Source organism: Schistocerca piceifrons, chromosome 10 (assembly GCF_021461385.2).
Source record: "Schistocerca piceifrons isolate TAMUIC-IGC-003096 chromosome 10, iqSchPice1.1, whole genome shotgun sequence".
Classification (NCBI taxonomy): domain Eukaryota; kingdom Metazoa; phylum Arthropoda; class Insecta; order Orthoptera; family Acrididae; genus Schistocerca; species Schistocerca piceifrons.
In genome coordinates this window covers 21,332,036-21,354,932 of record NC_060147.1, presented here as the reverse complement: position 1 = coordinate 21,354,932, position 22,897 = coordinate 21,332,036, and the positions used below count along the sequence as shown (strand labels likewise).

Sequence of the window (22,897 nt, the reverse complement as noted above, 5' to 3'; positions counted from 1 at the left end):
GGCATTTGTCATGAAGGGCACTACGTATCTTAACCAAAGTTTTAATGTAGGCTGCAGCAATCGCAGTAGTCAGATGTCCAGCAGAGTTCACAAATAACACACCACAGATATCCCGTAACACTGTCACAAGCTACTTTCCTAGCAGTAGAAATAGCCCTGAATTTTTTTCGTACTGGGGAACAAGGATGTTTCCACTCCAGAGATGTCTGGTTGATATTGGGAGTGTAGTGGTATGCTGACGACTCATCACCAATGACGATTCATTTCAGAAAGTCGTGTCATTCTGTGGTATAACAGATTAAGTGATCTGAGCTTGTCATCATTTGCTGCCACTTGTGGTTGCCTGTCAGGTTCTCAGGCACCCAGCATGCACAAACTTCACAAAATTTGAGCATGTCGTGAACAGTATCGCACACTGGACCACATGAAATGTTGAACTGCTGCAACAAGGTTTGTAGTTGTGCAGGCGTGTCATTCAAAATTGCTGCCTCAGTGGTTCCGACATTCTGTGGGGCTGCAGCTGTTACCGGCCGCCTGGAGCATGGCGAATCACTAAAGTTTACACCGTCTTCTTGGCAAAATGCTCACTGCCTGGAGACATACAGTTGTCCCCATACACTTCAAGCATGTCCCTGTGAATTTCACTTGGTTTATGCCCATTGGCCCACAAATATCGAACAACACTTTGGTGCGCTTCACAAGTTGATGACAGAAATATTCGCACCGTGTTTGTTTCATGATTCAGGTTTTTCTCACTAGAGATGCACGTGAAAACAAAATACCCTCTGTAGCACAGACTTCAGACTATATCGTCATGAAATTTCAACATTCCAGCTGCAGTACTGGGGGAGAAAAAATGATTGTGTGTTACTTTCTGATCCTCCCTGTATATTGGTTGAATCACTGTCAAGAGAATGTCTTTTATTTCAAATGTTAAGTTAACAGTTGCTTGCCTAGTGTGAATTAATCATTACTCTTGCATATCCTTCTCTCTTGTCAAACCTTTAATATGTTTTATACCACATAAGGAAAGGGCTTAGCTTTGGATGCACATCATAATGTGTGTGTGTGTGTGTGTGTGTGTGTGTGTGTGTGTGTGTGTGTCCAACAGGATATGCTCTGTTTTGTTAATAAAGCCCAGCAGCTGTGTGTCTGTTAGGCGTGTCCACCTTTTGTCTTTATGATTGCTTGAACTCTGCTGGGGACACTTTCAGTGACGTGTCTGTATGTCTGTGGAGGTATAACAGTCCATTATTACTCAAGAGGCAAAATCAGAGTCTGTAGTAGTCTGGAGTGAAGTTGATGTTCTAACTCATCCTTAAGGTGTTTCATTGGGTTGAGATCAGGACTGTGGGCCGGCCAGTCCATTTCATGAATATTATTGTCCACAAACCATTGCCTCGCAGATCCTGCTTTATAACAGGGTGCATTGCCAGACTGATACAATCAGTCATAAAGAAGACACGTTTGTTGCAGGTGGGCACAGTTAGGACACTTACATAAAACTTTCAGTCACAGTCTTCATCAGCAAAAGAGAAACACATTCATTTGTACACACAGGTGAGCACACATCACGCATGCATGGCCGCCAACTCTGATAGCTCGTGCCATTGTTGATATTCGTTCCTGGAGTTTCTACTGTTTGATATAATCAGTCATTGTCTCTAACCTGTTCCTTACTCCAGACTCGAACTCGGGACCTTTGCGCTTCGTGGGCAAGTGCTTTGCCATTTGAGCTACCAAAGCATGACACACGACCCGTCCTCACAGCTTTACTTCCTCCAGTTACTTAACTGTGTGCAGTACACAATGCTATAAAACATGTTTATATCCTTTGACTTTCTGAAGTCCATTAATGAGGCCACACCCTGACCTCAAAAAATGGCCCTCCTCATTCTGCTGATTCATGCGGATTATTTTTTTTTTTTTTTTTTTTTTTTTTTTTTTTTTTTTATATATATATATATATATATATATATATATATATATATATATATATCCATCCACTGTATTGCTCCACAGTCCCTTTTCGTCAGTACATGAGATCTGCCTGGTCTCATTTTACCTATGGTTGTTACTTTTGTGTTTCCACATCACAGTCACATCGTCATCTTTAGAAGAGCTGAAGTACCCATGGTAGATTTGTTACTTGGGTGACATTCTATGACTAGTCCACGTTCAGAAGTCACTAAGCTCTCCTGACTGACCCATTCTCCTGTTGCTGCTTCTCTACTGACAACACATTACTCTCTGCCTCCTTTATACTATGATAACTTGAATTGTGTGGTGTTTAATAGAAATTGACAGAAATATTCTGTTGGCCTAGGAATGACGAATCACCCATGTTGTTTCGGTAGTGAATGACCTTTAAAATTTGTCAGTATCATCAAAGTAATGAGCATGATACAGTTTGATATGTTTTCCATTGTTTTAAATTGAATAAATCAAAGTTAAAGGATGTCATTTTTACTTCAGAGGAACCTTATCATTATTTATGATTAATTTATTAGTAAATAATTAATTATGCCAACTACAGTTAGCCAGTAGTTTCATGTTGTGCTGTTGTGGCTGAAGTCAGTCCCTCTCCCTATAGTTCAGAAGCCAACCATTAAGATCACACCCAGCTCTCTTAAAATTGCAGGATTAGAGGCTATATTATTTTTGATCAGATAATGTATTTCTGAGTAAAGCTACGTCTTTGTGGCTGTATGTAATGTAATGTAAATGGTTGACAGCACGTTCTGTGACTTTTTCACCTCAGTGCGAAAATGTTTGTTTATTGCTGATGCAATATTCACCTTTGGTTTGGAACATATAGACCATAAAATTGGGGTAAAGTGCAGAATTAGAGCAGATGTTTGATGTTGGAAAGTCACTGTGGATTGCAGTAATTCTATGAATGTACAAAGATTCTTCTTTTATCTCTTGAACTTCCTGCCCAAAATTTTAGCATTGCATGAAAGTCTCATTTGAATACATTTATTAAAAACTACAGATTTCAATTTCCCTTCAGTTCTAGGGAAACTTCACTTTTTCATGTGAACTGAAAGGCGTTTCTTCGATGATTGCATGTGCCCTATGCCTTTCACCAGCGTCCTCTACAGTTTTCTCTGCAGTCAAGAGTTCTTTTTCATCAGTAAACTCACCACAGTTGATGAGATCAATAATTTTTTCCACCATGTCTTTACCCATGATTTCTGATCTTCAAACACACACACACACACACACACACACACACACACACAAGTTAGATCTTCAGTTTCAGGGCTCACAGTGTCACACTCACATAGAATATTGACTGGTTCTTCCAGAATACACTTGTCCTGGAGATCTATTTTTCAAAGTTTTCAGGCTCAGCTCCCCCCCCCCCCCCCCCCTCCCCCCTCCCCCTTCCCCTCTTTCCCCCCTACCCCTCAAGGGAACAAAGCCAAAACCAGTTGGGCAGGTCAGATTTGGAGGAGTACAAGATGCTCCATGCAGGCTGCAGGAATGAATGGGCATACCTGCTGGTCAACTGAAATCTACTTCTTGGGAACACCCAACACCACCAATGTTGTTGAGGAGGGACACTACAGGATTTTCACCAAAAACAATTTCATATAACTTTCTAATTCGTTTATTGCTTTACACATTTGTGTAGTAGTCTCATTTGGACATAATAGATAAATGAAAAATATATATAAATAAAACAATAATTGGATTTTGAACATGGGACACAAAACTTTGAAGCCATGATATTTGCTGCCGTGTCACAGCTTCGGTTGAACTTGTTACGCACTAAAAGCCTCATAAGGACTTCGGAAACTTTGACCATCATGTTCTCAGAAATGGTAGAGCATCTTTACTACTGTGAAACACATCTTTTCTATTGAACAGATACTCATAGCTCTTACAAGTACACATTTTAGAGTCTATGTTTACCATATATTTTTTCATGTTGAAGTCTCTGCTAACTCCTCCCAAAATATGGAAATCCCAAGAGACTGCAGAAGAGTGGATGTGTTTCAGAGTACTGAAGATGAACAAGTGCACATAGCTCTGAAGGTTGCCATTTTAGAGCCCATGTTTACTTGACTTTTACCACATGTTGGTGGCCACTACCACCTCTCAAAATACTTAGTGTACTTGTTCTGCATGCATATGGCAGAACGGAGTGAGTGAGTGATTTACAGATGTGTATTTTCGTTTTTTGATGAGATATTTGTCCTCTTTAGCAGGACACTATACATTTTATTTCGTTTGAATTCTAATTTTAGTTTCATCCAGTACATCATCTTCTGCATTCAGATATTTATATTCACCTGCTTGTTCTGATGTGTGTGTTTGGTCTTCAAAGTTACCACTATCTGTGGGATGATGTGTGACTACAGAATGTTTTGTTTTGTTGCATTTAATTACAAACCAATGCTTCTAAGAACTTTATCTGCTGTGTGAGAACTATGATTTCTATTTTAATGTCTCTCAAAGTAACTTTGTTGTCAGCATAACCCAGTACTGGTACACTATGTTTTAATCTTGTGCACTGGGCGTCAGATTGCTGTTTCAATTACTAGGCAATAATGTCTCCCTGTTTGACACTTAAGTGGGTGCTACAGACATCTGCACTGAAAGTTTTTATTTTTATTCTGAAAGTGGCTTTTCCTGTACGTATTTAGTTAGATTTATAAGTTCATTTGGTATTCTGAATGCTCTCATAGTCTGCCACAAGTAGTTTAACACTGTCAGTCTGTCTTGAAGGCAGCAACCAGTGCAGACATGTCTCAATAGTATTCATATTACTTCTTCAACAAAGATTTCTTTGTAAATACATGATCCACAGTGGAATTATTTATTTGTAAGAGTGCTTTTGCATCTTGAAGTATATCTTTGTTGTAGGTTTTGAAAGTCGATAATAGTATATTGGTTAAGATTTTACGTGTTGTGTTTACCAAAGGGATATTTGTGTAGTTTGGATGTGTTATAAAATCACCTTTTTGTTTATAAATTGGTTGTATGAAAACTTCTTGTAGATCTTTAATTGTTAGCTACTGGTTCCACGTGTCAAGTATTAGTTTACATAATTTTTTTATGAAGTGGGAGATCTTAATCATCAAAATTTATGATAGTTTTAAATGACTGCCTGTAACCTTACAGTTGTTTAATTTTTTTATTGCTCAAACTTTACTGTATCACAGGATAGGGTCTCTAAAAAGGGAACAGTGATCCAATCTTCATTTTGTGTGATTATATGTACTGGGCAGGAGAATTTTCTAGCTTTTCTCACACAAAGGACTAGACAACAGAACACAGTAATAATAGAGCACTGAGGAACACATTGTATCACATTCACCTGCTGCAGTTTGGCTTACCTGCTGAGTACTGATACGCTGAGAATAAAGGTCTAGGCAATATCTACTAATGTACAGATGTTTTTCTCTTCCAGATTGGAGTTCATATCCAGCTGACTTACTCAGGCCTCACCAAACAAGTGACGTTCACGCCTTACTTCGTCCTCATCAATGAAACAAAATTCCTCGTCGAGTGCCAAGAAGCGGAGCGCACAGCCGACCCCTGGACGAAGGTAAATGTTGCCGATAGTTAAAGGAGTGGACTTGCCCGACAGTCCTTCTGGGTAAATCCTCTTTTGGAGCTATACAGTACATATACACATATGGCCACACCCTTCCAGCTAACTGCATTGTGGCAGCATTTCAACAGGACTGCATGACTGCAATGAGGCCTCATGACCAGTGGGGTGGGGGTGGAGGAGGGGAGAGAAGGGGGAGGAGGGGGGAAGAGGCAGCTGACAGGTGGGAGGGGGAGGCAGAAGACACTCCGGGGAAGGGCTGTGGCACCTGTGATCTCGCTTCAGTCACAGGCAGGGGGAGTTGTATGCAGTGTGTGACAATGTGAAGGTACGAGCATATGGAATAGGGTTTCGGATACGCGAGTGGCTCGAAAACTTCTTCAGTAATTGAACCCTCTATGTTGTCCTTGATGGCAAGTGTTCATCAGAGACAAGGCTATTGTCAGGAGTGCCTCAGGGAAGTGTGATAACAACAGCTGTTATTTTCTGTATACATAAATGACTGGTGGACAGGTTGGGCAGCAATCTGCTGCTGTTTGCTGTGATGTACAGGAAAGTGTTGAAGATGACTGTAGGATGATACCAGACAACTTGGACAAAATTTTTAGTTGGTGTGATGAGTGGCACCTAGCTCTAAATGCAGAAAATGGAAAATGGATGAGTAGGGAAAACGAACCCGTAATGTTAAAGTACAGCATTAGCAGTGTCCTCCTTGACACAGTCATGTCACTTAAATATCTGGGTGTAACACTGAAAATAGATATGAAGTGGAACCAGCATGTTGTGATAGGTAAGCGAATGGCAGACTTTGATTAATTGGGAGAATCTTAGGAAAGTGTGGTTTGTGTGCAACCCGTTCTTGAGTACTACTCAAGTGTTTGGGATCCACACCAGATCAAATTAAAGGAAGACATCGAAGCAATTCGGAGATAGACTGCTAATTTTGTTACAGGTAGGATTGAACAACACACAAATGGTACAGATATGCTTTAGGAACTCAAATGCGAAACCCTGATCCCTGGAGTCAAAGTGACCATTTATTTTATTTTTCAAAGAACACAGTGGGAACATTTAGAGAACCAGCATTTGAAGATGACAGTAGAATGATTATGCTGCTGCCAACATATATTTTGTGTAACGATGATGAAGATAAGACAAGAGAAATTAGGCTCATACAGAGGCATATGTTGTTGTTGTGGTCTTCAGTCCTGAGAGTGGTTTGATCAGCTATCCATGCTACTCTATCCTGTGCAAGCTTCATCATCTCCCAGTACCTACTGCAACCTACATCCTTGTGAATCTCCTTAGTTTATTCATCTCTTGGTCTCCCTCTACAATTTTTACCCTCCACGCTGCCCTCCAGTACCAAATTGGTGATCCCTTGACGCCTCAGAATGTGTCCTACCAACCGGTCCCTTCTTCTTGTCAAGTTGTGCCACAAATTTCTCTTCTCCCCAATTCTATTCAATACCTCCTCATTAGGTATGTGATCTACCCATCTAATCTTCAGCATTCTTCTGTAGCACCACATCTCAAAAGCTTCTATTCTCTTCTCGTCCAAACTATTTATCGTCCATGTTTCACTTCCATACATGGCTACACTCCATACAAATACTTTCAGAAACAACTTCCTGACACTTAAATGTATACTCGATGTTAACAAATTTCTCTTCTTCAGAAACCCTTTCCTTGCCATTACCAGTCTACATTTTATATCCTATCTACTCCGACCATCATCAGTTATTTTGCTCCTCAAATAGCAAAACTCCTTTACTACTTTAAGGATAGGAAATGACTAATATTGGTACAGGGTACCCACTGCCACACACCATACGGTGACTTGCAGAGTGTGTGTGTGGACGTAGATGTAGACCGGAAGAGACAGATAGAACAGAGGGAGGAGCATGTAACAGAATGATGTGAAATCATGATACTTCTTTTTAGACCAGTCCTCAGATCAAAATAAAACAATGGAAATGCCAGGTAGGAATATCAACAATGTACGAAAAGACAGATTGTTACTTACTGTAAAGATAACACGCTAAGTTTCAAACAGGCAAATTAATTTGAAATTCATAAAATACATATAAGTGTGAAATTTCAATTTTTTGGCAACTTAAGTGGAAGCAGAAATCGATTCCATGAAACAGACCGTATAATTCATCTTTTTCTTGCTAATACAGATCGTAGCTAAACAGACTTGCCCCTTTGCTTATTCTGATTTTGTTTCCTCTGAGTTTGCTCTTTTTGATGTTCATAATTAAAAAATACTAACCAATTTTGATTTTTGATTTTATGCATGTCTGTAAGTAGGTGTTCAGGACAGTGCTTGAGTGAGTCCATAGTTCAAATTCATTTTACCAGCATCGTGTAACCAGTATTAGTGTGTTGTTAGTTGCTGAAATGTAAACTTCCACGTGAATCAGGAGTGAGTTTGCATTTATTTGTAATTGATATTAGTCAGTCAGCATCTGAGAGTCAAATTGTAAGTGTCTTGTAATAAGTTACTTCTTGTCCAGATATACAGTGTGAAGGGCTAATATGTTCGGTGACTGTGTTACAAATGCAAACCTTATGATTACCTGGCATTGTCAGTGGAAGCAATAGGTGGTCTATATCTGAGAGTAGCATCCTTTTAGAACACTGCATTACCTAGATCATAAGTTTTGTTACATAGATAACCAGTTTCAGCCAATTCAATGGCAGTAACATGTATACAGTGGAATACACATCAGTACATCTTATCCAAATCAAAAACGCTGTATTGCAAGTAAGTAGAATATATAATCTGTAAGTTATATCCATGTTGTAAGTAACTAATCCAATGTTGGTGTACAATACATAAAAAATATTAATAATTTAGAAGCAACAAAGCACCAGGGGAAGATTCTACAATTGCTGAGCTTTGGAAGTAAGCAAGGGATAGGGTAATAAATAAACTAGCAGATATTATCAGCCAGATTTGGGAAACCAATAGACTCCCACATGGCTAGAATTATGCTCTAATTCGTCCTCTTCATAAGAAAGGTGACAGAACAGATGTAAATAACTATTGTGGTATCTCTCTTGTATCAACAGCCTGTAAGATTCTGTCGAAAGCTCTGCAAAGTAGGACAGAAGAACAGCTAGACCCACAGCTAAGAGAGTGTCAAGGTGGTTTCAAAAGGGGCGATCATGTGTCGAACAGATAATAAACCTCAAATCCATCCTTTCGTACCTGAAGCTCAGGAATAAAAATTTTGTTGTGACCTTTGTGGATTTCAAAAAAGCATATGACTTGATTGATCGCAAACCCTGATCAGAATTCTAGAACAACTTGGCCTAGACAAAAAGACCAGAGCGATAGTCCAACAAACATTAACCAACACAACCTCAAAAGTGAAATTTAAAGGAAAAACATCAGAAGTTTTTGAAATAAAGACTGGAGTGAGGCAAGGAGATGGGCTCTCACCTCAGCTCTCAATTGTGCCCTTGAGATGATGATTTGTGAGTGGTGCAAAGAACTGGAAAACCAAGGAATTAAAAATGGTGTCAGGCTGGGTTACAAGAAACAAAATCTTGAAATCGATTGTTGAGCTTTGCAGATGATCTTTAAATTTTTTTCTGATTCCATGGAAACAGCTGATACACAGATTAATGAGCTTAACTTACAAGCACAGAAGACTGGCCTCCAAATTTCATTTGAGAAAACAGTTTATAACGAACATAAATGCACCACCAAGGGAGCTTGTAGTGGGTCAAGGGAAAATTAAACGAGTGAATGGATAACAGCCACCTTATCAGAGAAAGAAGCCTTCATATTGCACATGAACAAAATGGAAATGGCATTCCATTTAACCAAAAACATCTAAAACAAAAGATCAGTATCGTTCAATGCAAAGTTAAGGCATTACTGCAGTGTTACCTGTCCAGAGGTCTTGTATGCTTCTGAATGCCTAGTAATGAACAAAAAAGGCCTAATCAAAAAACTGGGCTTCCTTTACCAGGATGCAGATTAGCTGGCTGTTTTCCAGTAGTTCTTTGCAGTGTGTGACAGTGCCCATGTACATAAAAAAAATTCCATTTGGGTCTGTAGACGTATCACGGCACTGCACGGAACAGGTATTTGAATGTTGTGCAGCAGTAGTTGAATTTAGTGAAACTAAACTTCTAGTAGTAGTAGTAGTAGTAGTTGTTGTTGTTGTTGTTTATAGGTCCCCTGACTCTGACTTCAGAGCATTTCTACTCAAGCTAGAGAGAGTTCTCGGTTCACTTCGTATGAACTACCAGAAATTAGTTATATGTGGTGACTTCAATATTAATTTTCTATTTGATTGTGCAAGAAAAAGGATGTTGGATGACCTCCTTAACTTATATGATCTGGTGCAGCCTGTGTTCTATCCAACCAGGGTGCAGGGTAACAGTAGCACAGCTATAGACAGTATATTTGTTCATTCTTCATTACTAGATGGATAGTCTGTTAGTAAAAAGGTGAATGACTTTCCTGACCTTGATGCACAAATTTTAACACTAACAGGTTTTTGTACTCAAACAAATGTTACGTATCATACTGTTTGAAAGTTGCTTTCCATTAGAACATTCTAAACAAGCTACTAGCAGTAAAAGGTAGCCAGGGTGGCTGACTAGTGGGATAAGGATATCATGTAAAACAAAGTGGGAATTACATCAACATGTTTAAAGGAGGCACAATCAAGGTACAGTAGCCCATTACAAACAGTATTGTAAGGTGTTTAAAAATGTTACTAAGCAGGCAAGAGTATGTGGTATGCAAATAGAGTAGCTAATTCAAGAGGATAAAATTAAAACCATATGGTCAATTGTGAAGGAAACGTCTGGTCAGCAGCACAAGGTCAAGGATATAAAGTCAGTTTGTAGTAAAAATATTTCTGTTACTGATAGTCAAATATATGCACAGTATTTAACAGTCACTTTCTGAATATTGATGGTGAATTAAATAAAAGCTTAGTTTCTGCAGGGAATCATATCTCCCTCTTGGAAATGCCTTTCCCAGACTGATGTCTGAAATGCTCATCTATGGTACAGATAAGGGGGAGATTGAGTCAATAATTAAATCACTGAAGACTAAGGACTCTCATGGATATGATGGAGTGTCTGGCAGAATATTAAAGTACTTTGCTGCACATGTTAGTCCTGTACTTAGCCATATTTGTAATTTTTCCTTTAAGAATGGTCAGTTTCCTGAATGGTTAAAGTACTCAGTAGTAAAGCCACATTATAAAGAGAGAGAAAGCGATAACATAGACAATTTTACACCTATTTCTGTGGCATAAATGTTTGCTAAAGTTATTGAAAACACTGTGTATGTAAGGATAATTGATCATTTTATTTAACATAATTTGCTATCAAATGTACAGTTCAATTTTAGAAGTGGTTTAACAACTGAAAATGATGTAGTCTCCTTTCTCTGTGAGGTACTGGATGTATTAAATAAAAAGTTTCGAACCCCAGGCATCTTTTTTGGTTTAACTAATGCGTTTAGTTGTGTTTATCACAAAAATTACTCCAGAAGTTGGACCATTACAGAATACGGGGAGTAGCTCACAATTGGTTCATCTCTTACTTTAGCAACAGACAGCAAAAGGTCATTATTCGCAATGTTGAGAATGGCTGTGATGTAGGGTGCGGTGAAATGAGGTGCCCCAGGGAACAGTACTGGGGCCACTCCTGTTCCTTATTTATATAAATGATATGCCCTCTAGTATTACATATGTTTCTAAAGTATTTCTGTTTTCTGATGACACTAGTTTGGTAGTAAGGGATGTTGTGTGCAACATTTACACTTTTTTCAAATGTGCTTGTAGAACATAAACTAACACTAAATCACAGTAAGACAATTTTCTTACAGTTTCTAACACACAATTCAACAAAACCTGATGTTTTAATTTATCAGAATGGGCATATGATTAGTGAAACTGAACAGTTCCAATTTCTAAGCATTCAGATAAATAGTAAATTGTCGTTCAGAGACTTAGATACCATTTTTACTGTTCAAACTGTACCTGAAGTAAATGATAGTCTGACATGAAAAGTACTCTGATTTCTTTATTTTACATTCACTTATGAAGTACAGTGTTATATTTTGGGGTAACTCTTCCCATTCTCAAAGGATATTTTTGGCTCGGAAACAGATGGTTCGGGCAATAAGTGGTGTAAGGTAGTGAAGTTCTTGTTCACCCCTGTTCATTATTCTGGGTATTCTGACATTGGCCTCTCAATATATATATTTTTTACTGTCGTTTATTGTTAACATTATCAGCTTATTCCAAGAATTATCAGCTCTCACTCAGTTAATACTCGGCAGAAATCCAATCTGCATCTGCATAGCACTTTCTTAACTCTTGTGCAGGAAGTTGTGCAATATACTGCTGCGTCCATTTTCAGTAAGCTACCTCAAGAATTCAAAAATCACAGCAGTAATCCATGCCCTTTCAAGTCAAAACTGAAGAGTTTCCTTGTGGATCACTCATTCTATCCCATCGAGGAGTTCCTTGAAAAATTAAGCTGATTCCTATGTTATATTGTTGACTGCATATACATAAACTTATGGCTTGTCTTTTTTGGGTTCATAAACATTTAATTATTACTTTTATGTTGTAATTTCATAGACTGACACATTCCATGATCTTGGAGATTTGCTCCTCAGTTTGGTTCTACAAAACTGGCCATGTACAAACTTCAGTGTGTGTGTTATGAGAAGTCATTCTAGTGAACTCTATGATATTCCTAACTTTTGCCGAGGTGTGCAGATAACAAGCCCATGCACAGGATCCCATCTTCCTCCTCAAAAGTCACTGCAATAAATATCCATAATTAAATGATGAAGAATAATAATTAAATGCATTCAAGTCTCTCATCAATTATGGTCTTTAGCTCACTATATCAGAATGGTTAGCAGTGTGTTCATAGTCTCAGCGAATAACTGGCAAATTACTTGCAGGTGAAACCTGGAGAGTGCTCTGCCCTGTGGCCACGGTCTCCCAGCAATGGTGACCGAAAACTGCGGCTGAGAGTCCCCGAGCAGTCGGGCATGACTGCCCCGTTCTCCATTGGCACGGTGCACACGACTCTGCTCAGGATTAACAACAAGGTAAGGCATGCACATCTTGCCTCTAACTTGTTCCAACAGAACTCTAATGTATACACTTTGTTGTCCATGTGTGTCAGTCAGTCTCTTGAGACCACTTTTCCTCAGGAACACGTAAAGGTATTAAGGGGGGTAGGACATCAAACGGGCTGACTTGGAGCAGGAGAGGCACCACAGGACATTTTAATTTCCACTGTCTATACTTTTACAAGTAAATACGTAAAACTTTGTCAGCATGACCAGGAAGGATTCAGAATTCACACTCATAGCAGTGGAAGTTCGAAAACATAACGAAATGATTTTTTTATATGTGAAATTTCATCATTTTTTTCACTTACTAATGGCAGTATTTTTTGCTACAGGTACACTTTTTTTCATAAGTAAGAGAGATTCTTCTATGAATTTTGCACAGAATACAAACCATACTTAAAGGTGTATGAAACTCAAGAGTTTTCCAAATTTATTAAAAACTGTGGCATAAATTGAGGTAATTAAGTATAAAATTAGTGTTTTTTGTGAACATGAAGTTTAAAATATAACAGTTCATTTGTTTTTTCACAAATAAAATAAATTCTAGAGTTTCATAGACCTGTGAGTATGGTATGTACGCTGTGCAAAATTCATCGAAGACTCTCTGTAACTTATGAAGAAATGTGTACCTATAGCAACAAATGCAGCCCTTAGTGACAAAATGATGAAATTTCACACGTAAAAGAATTTATTTTGTTATGTTTTCGAACTTCCACTGCAATGAGTGTGAATCCTGAATCTTTCCTGCTGATGCTGACAAAGTTTTATGAATTTATTTGTGAAAGTATAGACACTGGAAATTAAAATGTCCTGTGATGCCTCTCCTGCTCCAAGTCGGCCTCTTTGACGTCCAATCCCCCTTAAGTTGAAATTTGTGTGAAATAATAAGGTCTAAGATCCCTTGGTAGTTTAAAAATTTAAGCTTCTAAGTCAATGCAGTCAAAAGATTTAGCCATTTGTCGCATATTTTGATACTCGCAAACTCGTTCATCAAAACCTGTAGGTGAACTATTGGTATTCATTATTAAGTTTGTATGGAACCCACAGAGTAAAAGTCTAGCCTGCATTTGTCTGTACTGAGGAAGAGACTGATTTATTCATCCACCCATCCATAGTGCTCCGTGCCATCACAAATGGATACATGGTATGTGACTAGGTGAGGTGGCACAGTGCTTAGCCCACTGGATTTGCATTCAGGACGATGGTGGTTCAAACCTACATCCAGCCATCCTGATTTTGGTTTTCCGTGATTTCCCTAAATCATTTCAGGCAAATGCCGGGATGGTTCCTTTGTAAGGGCACAGCCAACTTCCTTCCCTAACCCTATGGGGCCAATGATGGTGTTATTTGGTCCCCTCTCCAATTCAACAAACCACAGTATGTGGAACAAGCCAGCATACATTATCAAAAGATAGACAGTTGTATGTACCTCTCAGGTTCCCTTGTCATAACTGATTAATAGTATGCTTCTATCTGTTCTACAAGGTTGTTGTTTTCGTTTTAGGCACAGTATTTCAGTGATCGGCCAAGCTGCCTTCATTGGATGCTGTGAGTTTTACTGTTGTGTGTACTCTCATCCTGGACTCTAACCAGACTCTCAACTATAGTTGGTTTCACACTGCATTTTGTAACCGAGTTTGATTCCTGATGCCCACTACTCCCATCGATGCTCTGTTGTTTTTCAGAGCCCGTGCTGTTATTGCATGAAATGTGTATTCTCTCAACTTTTCCATATATGGTAGATGTGATGGCCTGCAGGATCAAAAGAAATTGTCTGCCGGACTCTCAAGCTTTGTCTAGATTGAAACTGCCACTCCTGTTTATTTGGTGTTCTGACATCTTTTTTTCATAGACTCCTTAATTACACTGTTCCTGAAACTTGGCATTTGTGCCACAATATTGTTCTCCTGATACTTCACCGAGCGAGGTGGCGCAGTGGTTAGACACTGGACTCGCATTCGGGAGGACGACGGTTCAATCCCGCGTCTGGCCATCCTGATTTAGGTTTTCCGTGATTTCCCTAAATCGCTCCAGGCAAATGTCGGGATGGTTCCTTTCAAAGGGCACGGCCGACTTCCTTCCCCGTCCTTCCCTAATCCGATGAGACCGATGACCTCGCTGTCTGGTCTCCTTCTCCGAAAACAACCAACCAACCTGATACTTCATTTCATGATTATATTCCAGTCAGTGTTCAGCAACAGCCGATTTGATTGATTGTTGCGTATGTTGCTGATGATCTTTGCATCTTGCCTCAGTTGTTTTGGTTGTCTGCCTCCATGTAAGACATGCCACATTTGCACAGAATGTGATTTGCACCCAGCTTATGGGGACTTAAGAGCACCTTTAACATTACAAAGGAGACTTTTGCTTAAAGGGAGCAAAATACTTTAAATGCCACATTTCTTTGCAGATATTGGGCCAGTGTAAGGTAGATAAGAAGTCTGTCAAAATAAAGATGTTAAAAAACCTATAATAAAGCACCTGAAGAGGAACTAGATGGATCAGTGATTGAAATATTGTAAAAATTTCTAGAGCTGATAGTTCCTCTATGAGTATGAAAATCGCATTTTCTTTAAATAAATGCAAGCATTAGTTACCTTTGAGATAAGACATGATGAGTGTATGCCAATCAAGAATGCCTTTAAGGTGACAAAAATACCATTATCAACACCTCACAGTGTTTGAACAAGGACATGTAATAGGGCCACAAAGAAGCCAGATTTTCCTTCTGCAATATTACAGAAAAACTTGGCAGGAATGTAATCACTGTACATGATTGCTGGCAGTGGTGGTTACGACAATGTACAATTGCAAGAGGATTGGGCTCCAGACTGCCACGTGGCACTGTGGAGAGGAAAGACCATTGTGTTTGGAATATGGCTCAAGTACATTGTACTTTATCCGTGGCAGCAGTTTGAGCAGTAGTTGGCATCACAGCGACACAGCGAACTGTTGCAAATCGGTTACTTCAAGGACAGCTTTGAGCCAGGCACCCTGGAGCAGGCATTCCAGTGACCCCAAACTGTCGCCATTTGCTTCAGTGGTGTCAAGCTCATTGGATGGCAGGGTGGAGGCCTGTTGTTCGAGGTGCATTCAAGTTCTAAGGCCTCAGATTTTTTTTCTAATTAACTACTCACCCGAAATCGATGAAACTGGCGTTACTTCTCGACGTAATCGCCCTGCAGACGTACACATTTTTCACAACGCTGACGCCACGATTCTGTGGCAGCGGCAAAGGCTTCTTTAGGAGTCTGTTTTGACCACTGGAAAATCGCTGAGGCAATAGCAGCACGGCTGGTGAATGTGCGGCCACAGAGAGTGTCTTTCATTGTTGGAAAAAGCCAAAAGTCACTTGGTGCCAGGTCAGGTGAGTAGGGAGCATGAGGAATCACTTCAAAGTTGTTATCACGAAGAAACTGTTGCGTAACGTTAGCTCGATGTGCAGGTGCGTTGTCTTGGTGAAACAGCACATGCGCAACCCTTCCCGGACGTTTTTGTTGCAGTGCAGGAAGGAATTTGTTCTTCAAAACATTTTCGTAGGATGCCCCTGTTACCGTAGTGCCCTTTGGAATGCAATGGGTAAGGATTACGCCCTCGCTGTCCCAGAACGTGGACACCATCATTTTTTCAGCACTGGTGGCTACCCGAAATTTTTTTGGTGGCGGTGAATCTGTGTGCTTCCATTGAGCTGACTGGCGCTTTGTTTCTGGATTGAAAAAAGGCATCCACGTCTCATCCATTGTCACAACTGACGAAAAGAAAGTCCCATTCGTGCTGTCGTTGCGCGTCAACATTGCTTGGCAACGTGCCACACGGGCAGCCGTGTGGTCGTCCGTCAGCATTTGTGGCACCCACCTGGATGACACTTTTCGCATTTTCAGGTCGTCATGCAGGATTGTGTGCACAGAACCCACAGAAATGCCAACTCTGGAGGCGATCTGTTTAACAGTCATTCGGCGATCCCCCAAAACAATTCTCTCCACTTTATCGATCGTGTCTTCAGACCGGCTTGTGCGAGCCCGAGGTTGTTTCGGTTTGTTGTCACACGATGTTCTGCCTTCATTAAACTGTCGCACCCATGAACACACTTTCGACATGTCCATAACTCCGCCACCACATGTCTCCTTCAACTGTCGATGAATTTCAATTGGTTTCACACCACGCAAATTCATAAAACGAATGATTGCACGCTGTTCAAGTAAGGAAAATGTCACCATTTTAAGTATTTAAAACAGTTCTCATTCTCGCCGCTGGCGGTAAAATTCCATCTGCCGTACGGTGCTGCCATCTCTGGGACGTATTGACAATGAACGCGGCCTCATTTTAAAACAATGCACATGTTTCTATCTCTTTCCAGTCCGGAGAAAAAAAAATCGGAGGCCTTAGAACTTGAATGCAGCTGGTTTTGCCTCGGTGCAGCAGACGGCTGTGTGTCGGTTAGGAGGAGGCCAGTTTATGACCTGCACCCAACGTGTCAGCGTGCTGGACACGCTGGACCTACACCTGGAGCTGTGGTCTGGCGTGCAACTTCGTATTACAGTGGGAGTGCACTCTTGGTTATCCCGTGCAACCAGAATGCAAATTTGAATGTCACTCTGTTGATTCGACCTGTTGTCTGGCCATTCATGAATAGCATTCCAGATGGTGTTTTCCAACAGGATAACACACACACGCACGCGCACACACACACACACACACACACACACACACACACACACTGCTGTTGTAACCCAACATGCATTACACGGTGTCGACATGTTGCCTTGGCCTGCTCAGTCACCAGCACAAATGGGACATCATGGGATGACAGCTTCAGACATGGCATTAACTGTGCCTGTATTGACTGACCAAGTGCAACAACATGGAATTTCATCCCACAAACTAACATACCCCCCGGCGGGCAGGCCGTTTGCCGGGTGCCGGTCTTTCAGTTTGATGCCACTTTGGCGACGTGCAGTCAATGAGGATGATGACGAGGAGAGCACAACACCCAGTCCCTGGGCAGAGAAAATTCCCCAACCCAGCCGGGAATTGAACCCGGGCCCTGAGGATTGACATTCTGGCGATTACACTTGTTTGTAATGGCTCATCTCACGCATGGATTAACCTGTGCCCTTGCGATGTTAATTACTTTCATATGTTAAAGACAAATGCATTTTTGAAATTTCATTACACTAGGTTAATTACATTTTGGCGTTGTGTTTTTGTTTTCCTGCGATGTATAATTACAGGAAAAGAGAGTAAATTGGAAAAATCGGGCAATTTGTAAATTTGTTATATTTAAGTCAAAAAGCAACAGTGTAGGTGAGAGGAGGAAGTATCATCTGAATTGAATTAGGAAAAGTAGTAAGACAAAGCTGTTGCATATCTCTTACTCTTTTCAGTCTGTACTTAGAGAATAAGCTTGCCTGCTCCCAACTAGACGACGAAGGAAAAAAATTGGAGAAAGTAGAATATAGTGCGTGATGGTTGCTGACATGTTTCTTGCAACACCAGATGAGAAAAAGTTGCAGTGAACAGTGGACATCACAGAAGCTAAAGCAATGAACTGCGGTATAAAAATGAATAAAAAAAATACAGAAGTAATGCCTCTAGGAGGAAATACATGGTGCAATAATGTGACCACTTGTCAAAAGCCAAAATAATCACCTTTTGCATTGTGGATGTGGAGGAACAGTCAGGGAGGTTCTGGAACGTGTCAACAGGGATGTGGAGTCATGCTGACCCTCATGCCACGACCTGCTGCAGTAGGTTTGGCAGTTGAGGATCCGTGGCGTGAACAGCCCAATCGAGGTGGTCCCATAAATTCTCAAATGGATATGAATCTGGGGAGTACAGTAAATCATCCTGGTGCTTTTAAAACCGTGCACTTACATTGTGAACTGTGTGACTTGTTGCATTGTGCTGTCAGATGCCAGTGTGCCGAGGAGAAATAAACTGTGTGTAGCGGTGGACATGGTCACTAAGGATACTTGCATACTTCCGTTGATCCCTTGTGCCTTCTAGAATGATGAAATTACACAGGAATTCCACAAAGACATTCCCCAGGTGATAACATTCCCTCATCCGGCCTGGACCCTTGCGATGATTGTTGCGAAGTATTTGCTTTCAGGATTTTTCACGCTGATGCAGCATAAAAAGTGATTCATCTGAATAGGCCACCACTTGCCTCTCAGTGGCCATCCGGTTTTGATACTGGTGTACAAATTACAGCCTTTGTCACCAATGATCAGTAGTTAGCATGGGTGCACGCCACAGTGGCCCAATGCAGCAACGTTTGCTGAACATTCATTGAGGAGACGCAGTTGGATGATCAGATGCTCAACACTTCCACATGTATACTTGGAAGGAGAGACAGCATTGGTCGTATTTTTTTGTTTTATTAAACGCAAAATAGATTTTCGGTGACTTAGAGACCATCTTCAGTGCTGTAATATATAATTTAAATTGGTAGGCACTGGTGTCAACAAGCTTACAGCGATCACATAAATGGCTCAGTTGTTGACACCAGTGCCTACCAATTTAAATTATATATTACAGCACTGAAGACGGTCACTAAGTGACCGAAAATCGATTTTGCGTTTAATAAAACAAAAAAATACGACCAATGCTGTCTCTCCTTCCAAGTATACCCATTATATGGTCGTGGTGCACAGGACACTCCATGGAGTCGCCAATCAATAACTTGCACATGTGCTAACCTGTACACATCTCTGCAGTCACCCCTTCTGTCTATGGCCCGTGGTGCACAACATTTATTTCGACACCAGTTTTGGATACTGCCATGCACAGGATACTTTTAACCACACCGGCATACAGTCGGTTTGCAAACGTAACCATTCCAGAAATGCTTTCACTCTTACCTCAAAAGCCAATGATCGTGCCCTTTTGGACATCAGGTTGTACAAATTCCATTGAAAGCATTTAACTGCAAAACCATTGGTGTTTTCAACTGTATGATGTATGTTACTCAATTAATTCTCAAAACAGATCACTGATTAATTTTTGGTTCACATGTATATATATCTGCCAGTATATTACAATTTCTGAGGTAATGTGCATATCTTCTCTGTTTTGACCACTGGCCATTGTTGCCCCAGGATTACAGATGCACGCTTTATTAAAAAGTGTTACTGCTGCCCTGATACTGTCAAATTAAGGAATATAAACATTTATTGTCAGTAAATAGAGAGAGGCTCATTTGTAATTATTAGTGTGTCCACAACTATGAAAAACAAATGTCACTCATACATTGCTCAGACTGCAAGCTGTGAGGGTTCAGGTAGTGATAAAGGTATAACATATGAGGGGCGTTCAAAAAGAAATGAGCCAGAGCCATCATTACAGAAGCCAGTACCTGTGTGTTAGAAGTATTGACCCTGGCTACACTTGTCCCACTGTGACACAAGACGGTGAATGTCTGTCTCAGAAATTCCTGGGGCTGTGATGTTAATCAGTTCTGCATGTACAGCTGGACGTTGTCATCCGAGGTGAATCGTTTGCCCCTCAGAGCCTTTTTAAGGGGGCCAAAAATGGCATAATCACAGGGGGAGAGGTCCGGACTGTATGGAGGGTGGACGAGAACCTCCAATTTGAATTTCTGCAGGAGTGCTGTGACTGTGTGTCGCAGTGGGACAAGTGTCTCAACAGCCAGGGTCAATACTTCTAACGTACATGTACTGGTTTCTGTAATTATGCTTCTGGCTCATTTCTCTTTGAAAGCCCATTATATAGTGTCAATATCTCTGGAAACAAGGAATGAAGTTTGCTTGGCGACAATTGACTTGATTAATGAAGAACAGATAACTTTAGTTGTGACTGCACTGGATGTTTTGTAACAAGGCTTTAGATTTAAGATGGATGAAACTGAAGCTATGTGTGTGGTACTCCATCCTAGTACCTCTCATTATCTTTATAACTTTGGTGATGGATCATACTGTGTGGTACATGTACTGTACTCGGATTTTTTTTTCTTTCGTGATGCTTAATAGAGCACTTAAGAAAATTTTAGGCTATTTATTCCCGGGTGGTCGAAGATTCACATATTTTTGAAATGTTGACCACAAATGGAATGGTATTTGACAGTTGTGGTGGAAGTACTGGTTGGCCAATGTATCCCCCAATTTGTGGTAACTTTGACCACCTAATTTTTTTTTATTCCTTTCTCTGCGTTTTGGAAACTGTATTGTACTAATTAGTATGTAAGCCTTTCATTCAAGCCCCTGTGTGCACTAACATAAATATCCCTGAAATTAAAAAAAAAAAAAACACTCTTGATAATCGCATTTGAAAGTGAAAATCAGTCAAAATATACCTAGTTTACAGTATTCCATAAGAAACAGAAATTACTGTATGCTTAATAAGAATCTGATGAACATAGCCCTTAGAGCAATTTTGGTATTTACTAGGTAATCATAGTCCGAAACTAAATTGCAAAAAGGAAAAAAAAAAAGGTATTTGTTTATGTACTGTGTGTGTTATATCAGAGCAAGTGCATTTTCTACGCTTTGCTACATTTCATGTTGTCTGTATGTAGAACATCATTTTGTGATATTTGTACTATGTTTGCAGCATAAATAAAATTGAGACTGGTTATTTTGCAGTATGGAGGTGTCAATGTGGATGTCCAGATCACAGAGGGTGCGGCGTATGTTAAGTTTACACCATATGAACCAGGAATGGCACCAGCACTCATCATAAACCATACTCGTGAACCAATAAAGTTCACAGAGAAGGGATGTAAGGAGAGCAGGTACGTCTCCTACTTACTTTTCTTGCTGTTCAGGGATGTTGAGTTTCCAATCGTTACTCGGCAAACTGTTTGTGTGCCTCAGTTTGCAGCTAGTAATAAGTAGTAGCATTGTTAATAAGTACATAGAAATAATATACCCAATGGCTAATATCTTTAATTTTTGAATTGTGATGTACGTTGGAAGTTTTGCGCTATCAACAGCTGACAGTTTTAATTTTTAGCTCAGCCACATTGTTCCCAGGAAAGCAATGATTTTGAAATTTCCAGAGATGTTTAAAATGTATTTGCTTTGATAGGAATTTTGGTGGATTAGAACAACGAAAAACATTTAGAACTGATGTATGCTTGCAGTGCTGTGCATCACTGTTGCAGGTTTTCTTGGAGAGCTCTGCATTTGACCATTTCACAGTCACAGTTAACAAATTGTACCAAAAACGTTACATGTATTTAGTGTCTCCTCACTTCAAAATATTTTTTAGGTTTTTTGTGTCTTTTGGTGTGTAGATATTGTAACAAAAATGTACTTTTGCATTACAAATAATATTGGATTGTGGGGATGAACAAGTAAAAAGTTGACTTTCCTTCTTTTCACTTACAAATGTCTTATGGTACCATATTCTGTGGCATCTTGTTATTAAGAGAAAATGTGTTCGTTGCCCAGAAACATGTAATGACATATGTAGTGTACATTGTAGAAGCTCTTATTGAGAGATCTTTAAACAGTGGGCCATACTGATAACAGCCTCTCGATAAATTTATTCTCTTACAAAATTTGTTGTCAACAGTCACAGTTTGAAAATGGCACTAACATTTATAAATAGAATACTAAAAGGGGCAAAGATTTACTCTATCCATCACTCAGCCCTTGTGTGGCATAGAAAGGAGTGACATAACAACGAAAATAATCAATTACTGATAATATAATGAAAGTGTGGTTTCAGTTGCCTGAGACTGCAGTCCTGAGTTCTCTCTCTCTCTCTCTCTCTCTCTCTCTCTCTCTCTCTCTCTCTCTGTGTGTGTGTGTGTGTGTGTGTGTGTGTGTGTATGTGTGTGTGTGTGTGTGTGTGTGTGTGTGTGTGTATTGTTGACAAAGGCCTTAATGGCCAAAAGCTATAAGTGTTAGTCTTTTTTGTGCCTATCTGCGACTCAGCATCTCTGCTATATGGTGAGTAGCATCTTTTTTCTCATTATATTGTTACATCCCATCCTGAATTTTCCATTGTTTAATGTAATGTAAATGGATAGATAAAAATATCTACTCACCAAGTGGAGGCAGGGAAACACACACACACACACACACACACACACACACACACACACACACACACAAAAGGATTTAACTTTTACAAGCTTTTGGAGCCAGTGGCTCCTCTTTATGGCAGAACAGTTCAAGGGGGAGGAAGAATGGTGAAGGGAAATGACTGGAGAGGTTTAGGGAAGGGGG

General features: G+C 40.0%; 1 protein-coding gene across 1 annotated transcript in view; it reads left to right on the top strand.

Annotated features, from left to right (window-relative positions):
• LOC124719041 (vacuolar protein sorting-associated protein 13) overlaps positions 1 to 22,897 on the top strand; it is a 447,369-nt gene that overhangs the window by 323,481 nt on the left and 100,991 nt on the right. Inside the window, exons 45-47 of the mRNA XM_047244711.1 lie at positions 5,423 to 5,560; positions 12,525 to 12,674; positions 21,305 to 21,453. Of these exons, the coding sequence (XP_047100667.1) occupies positions 5,423 to 5,560; positions 12,525 to 12,674; positions 21,305 to 21,453 (437 nt within the window). The remainder of the gene's footprint in view (positions 1 to 5,422; positions 5,561 to 12,524; positions 12,675 to 21,304; positions 21,454 to 22,897) is intronic.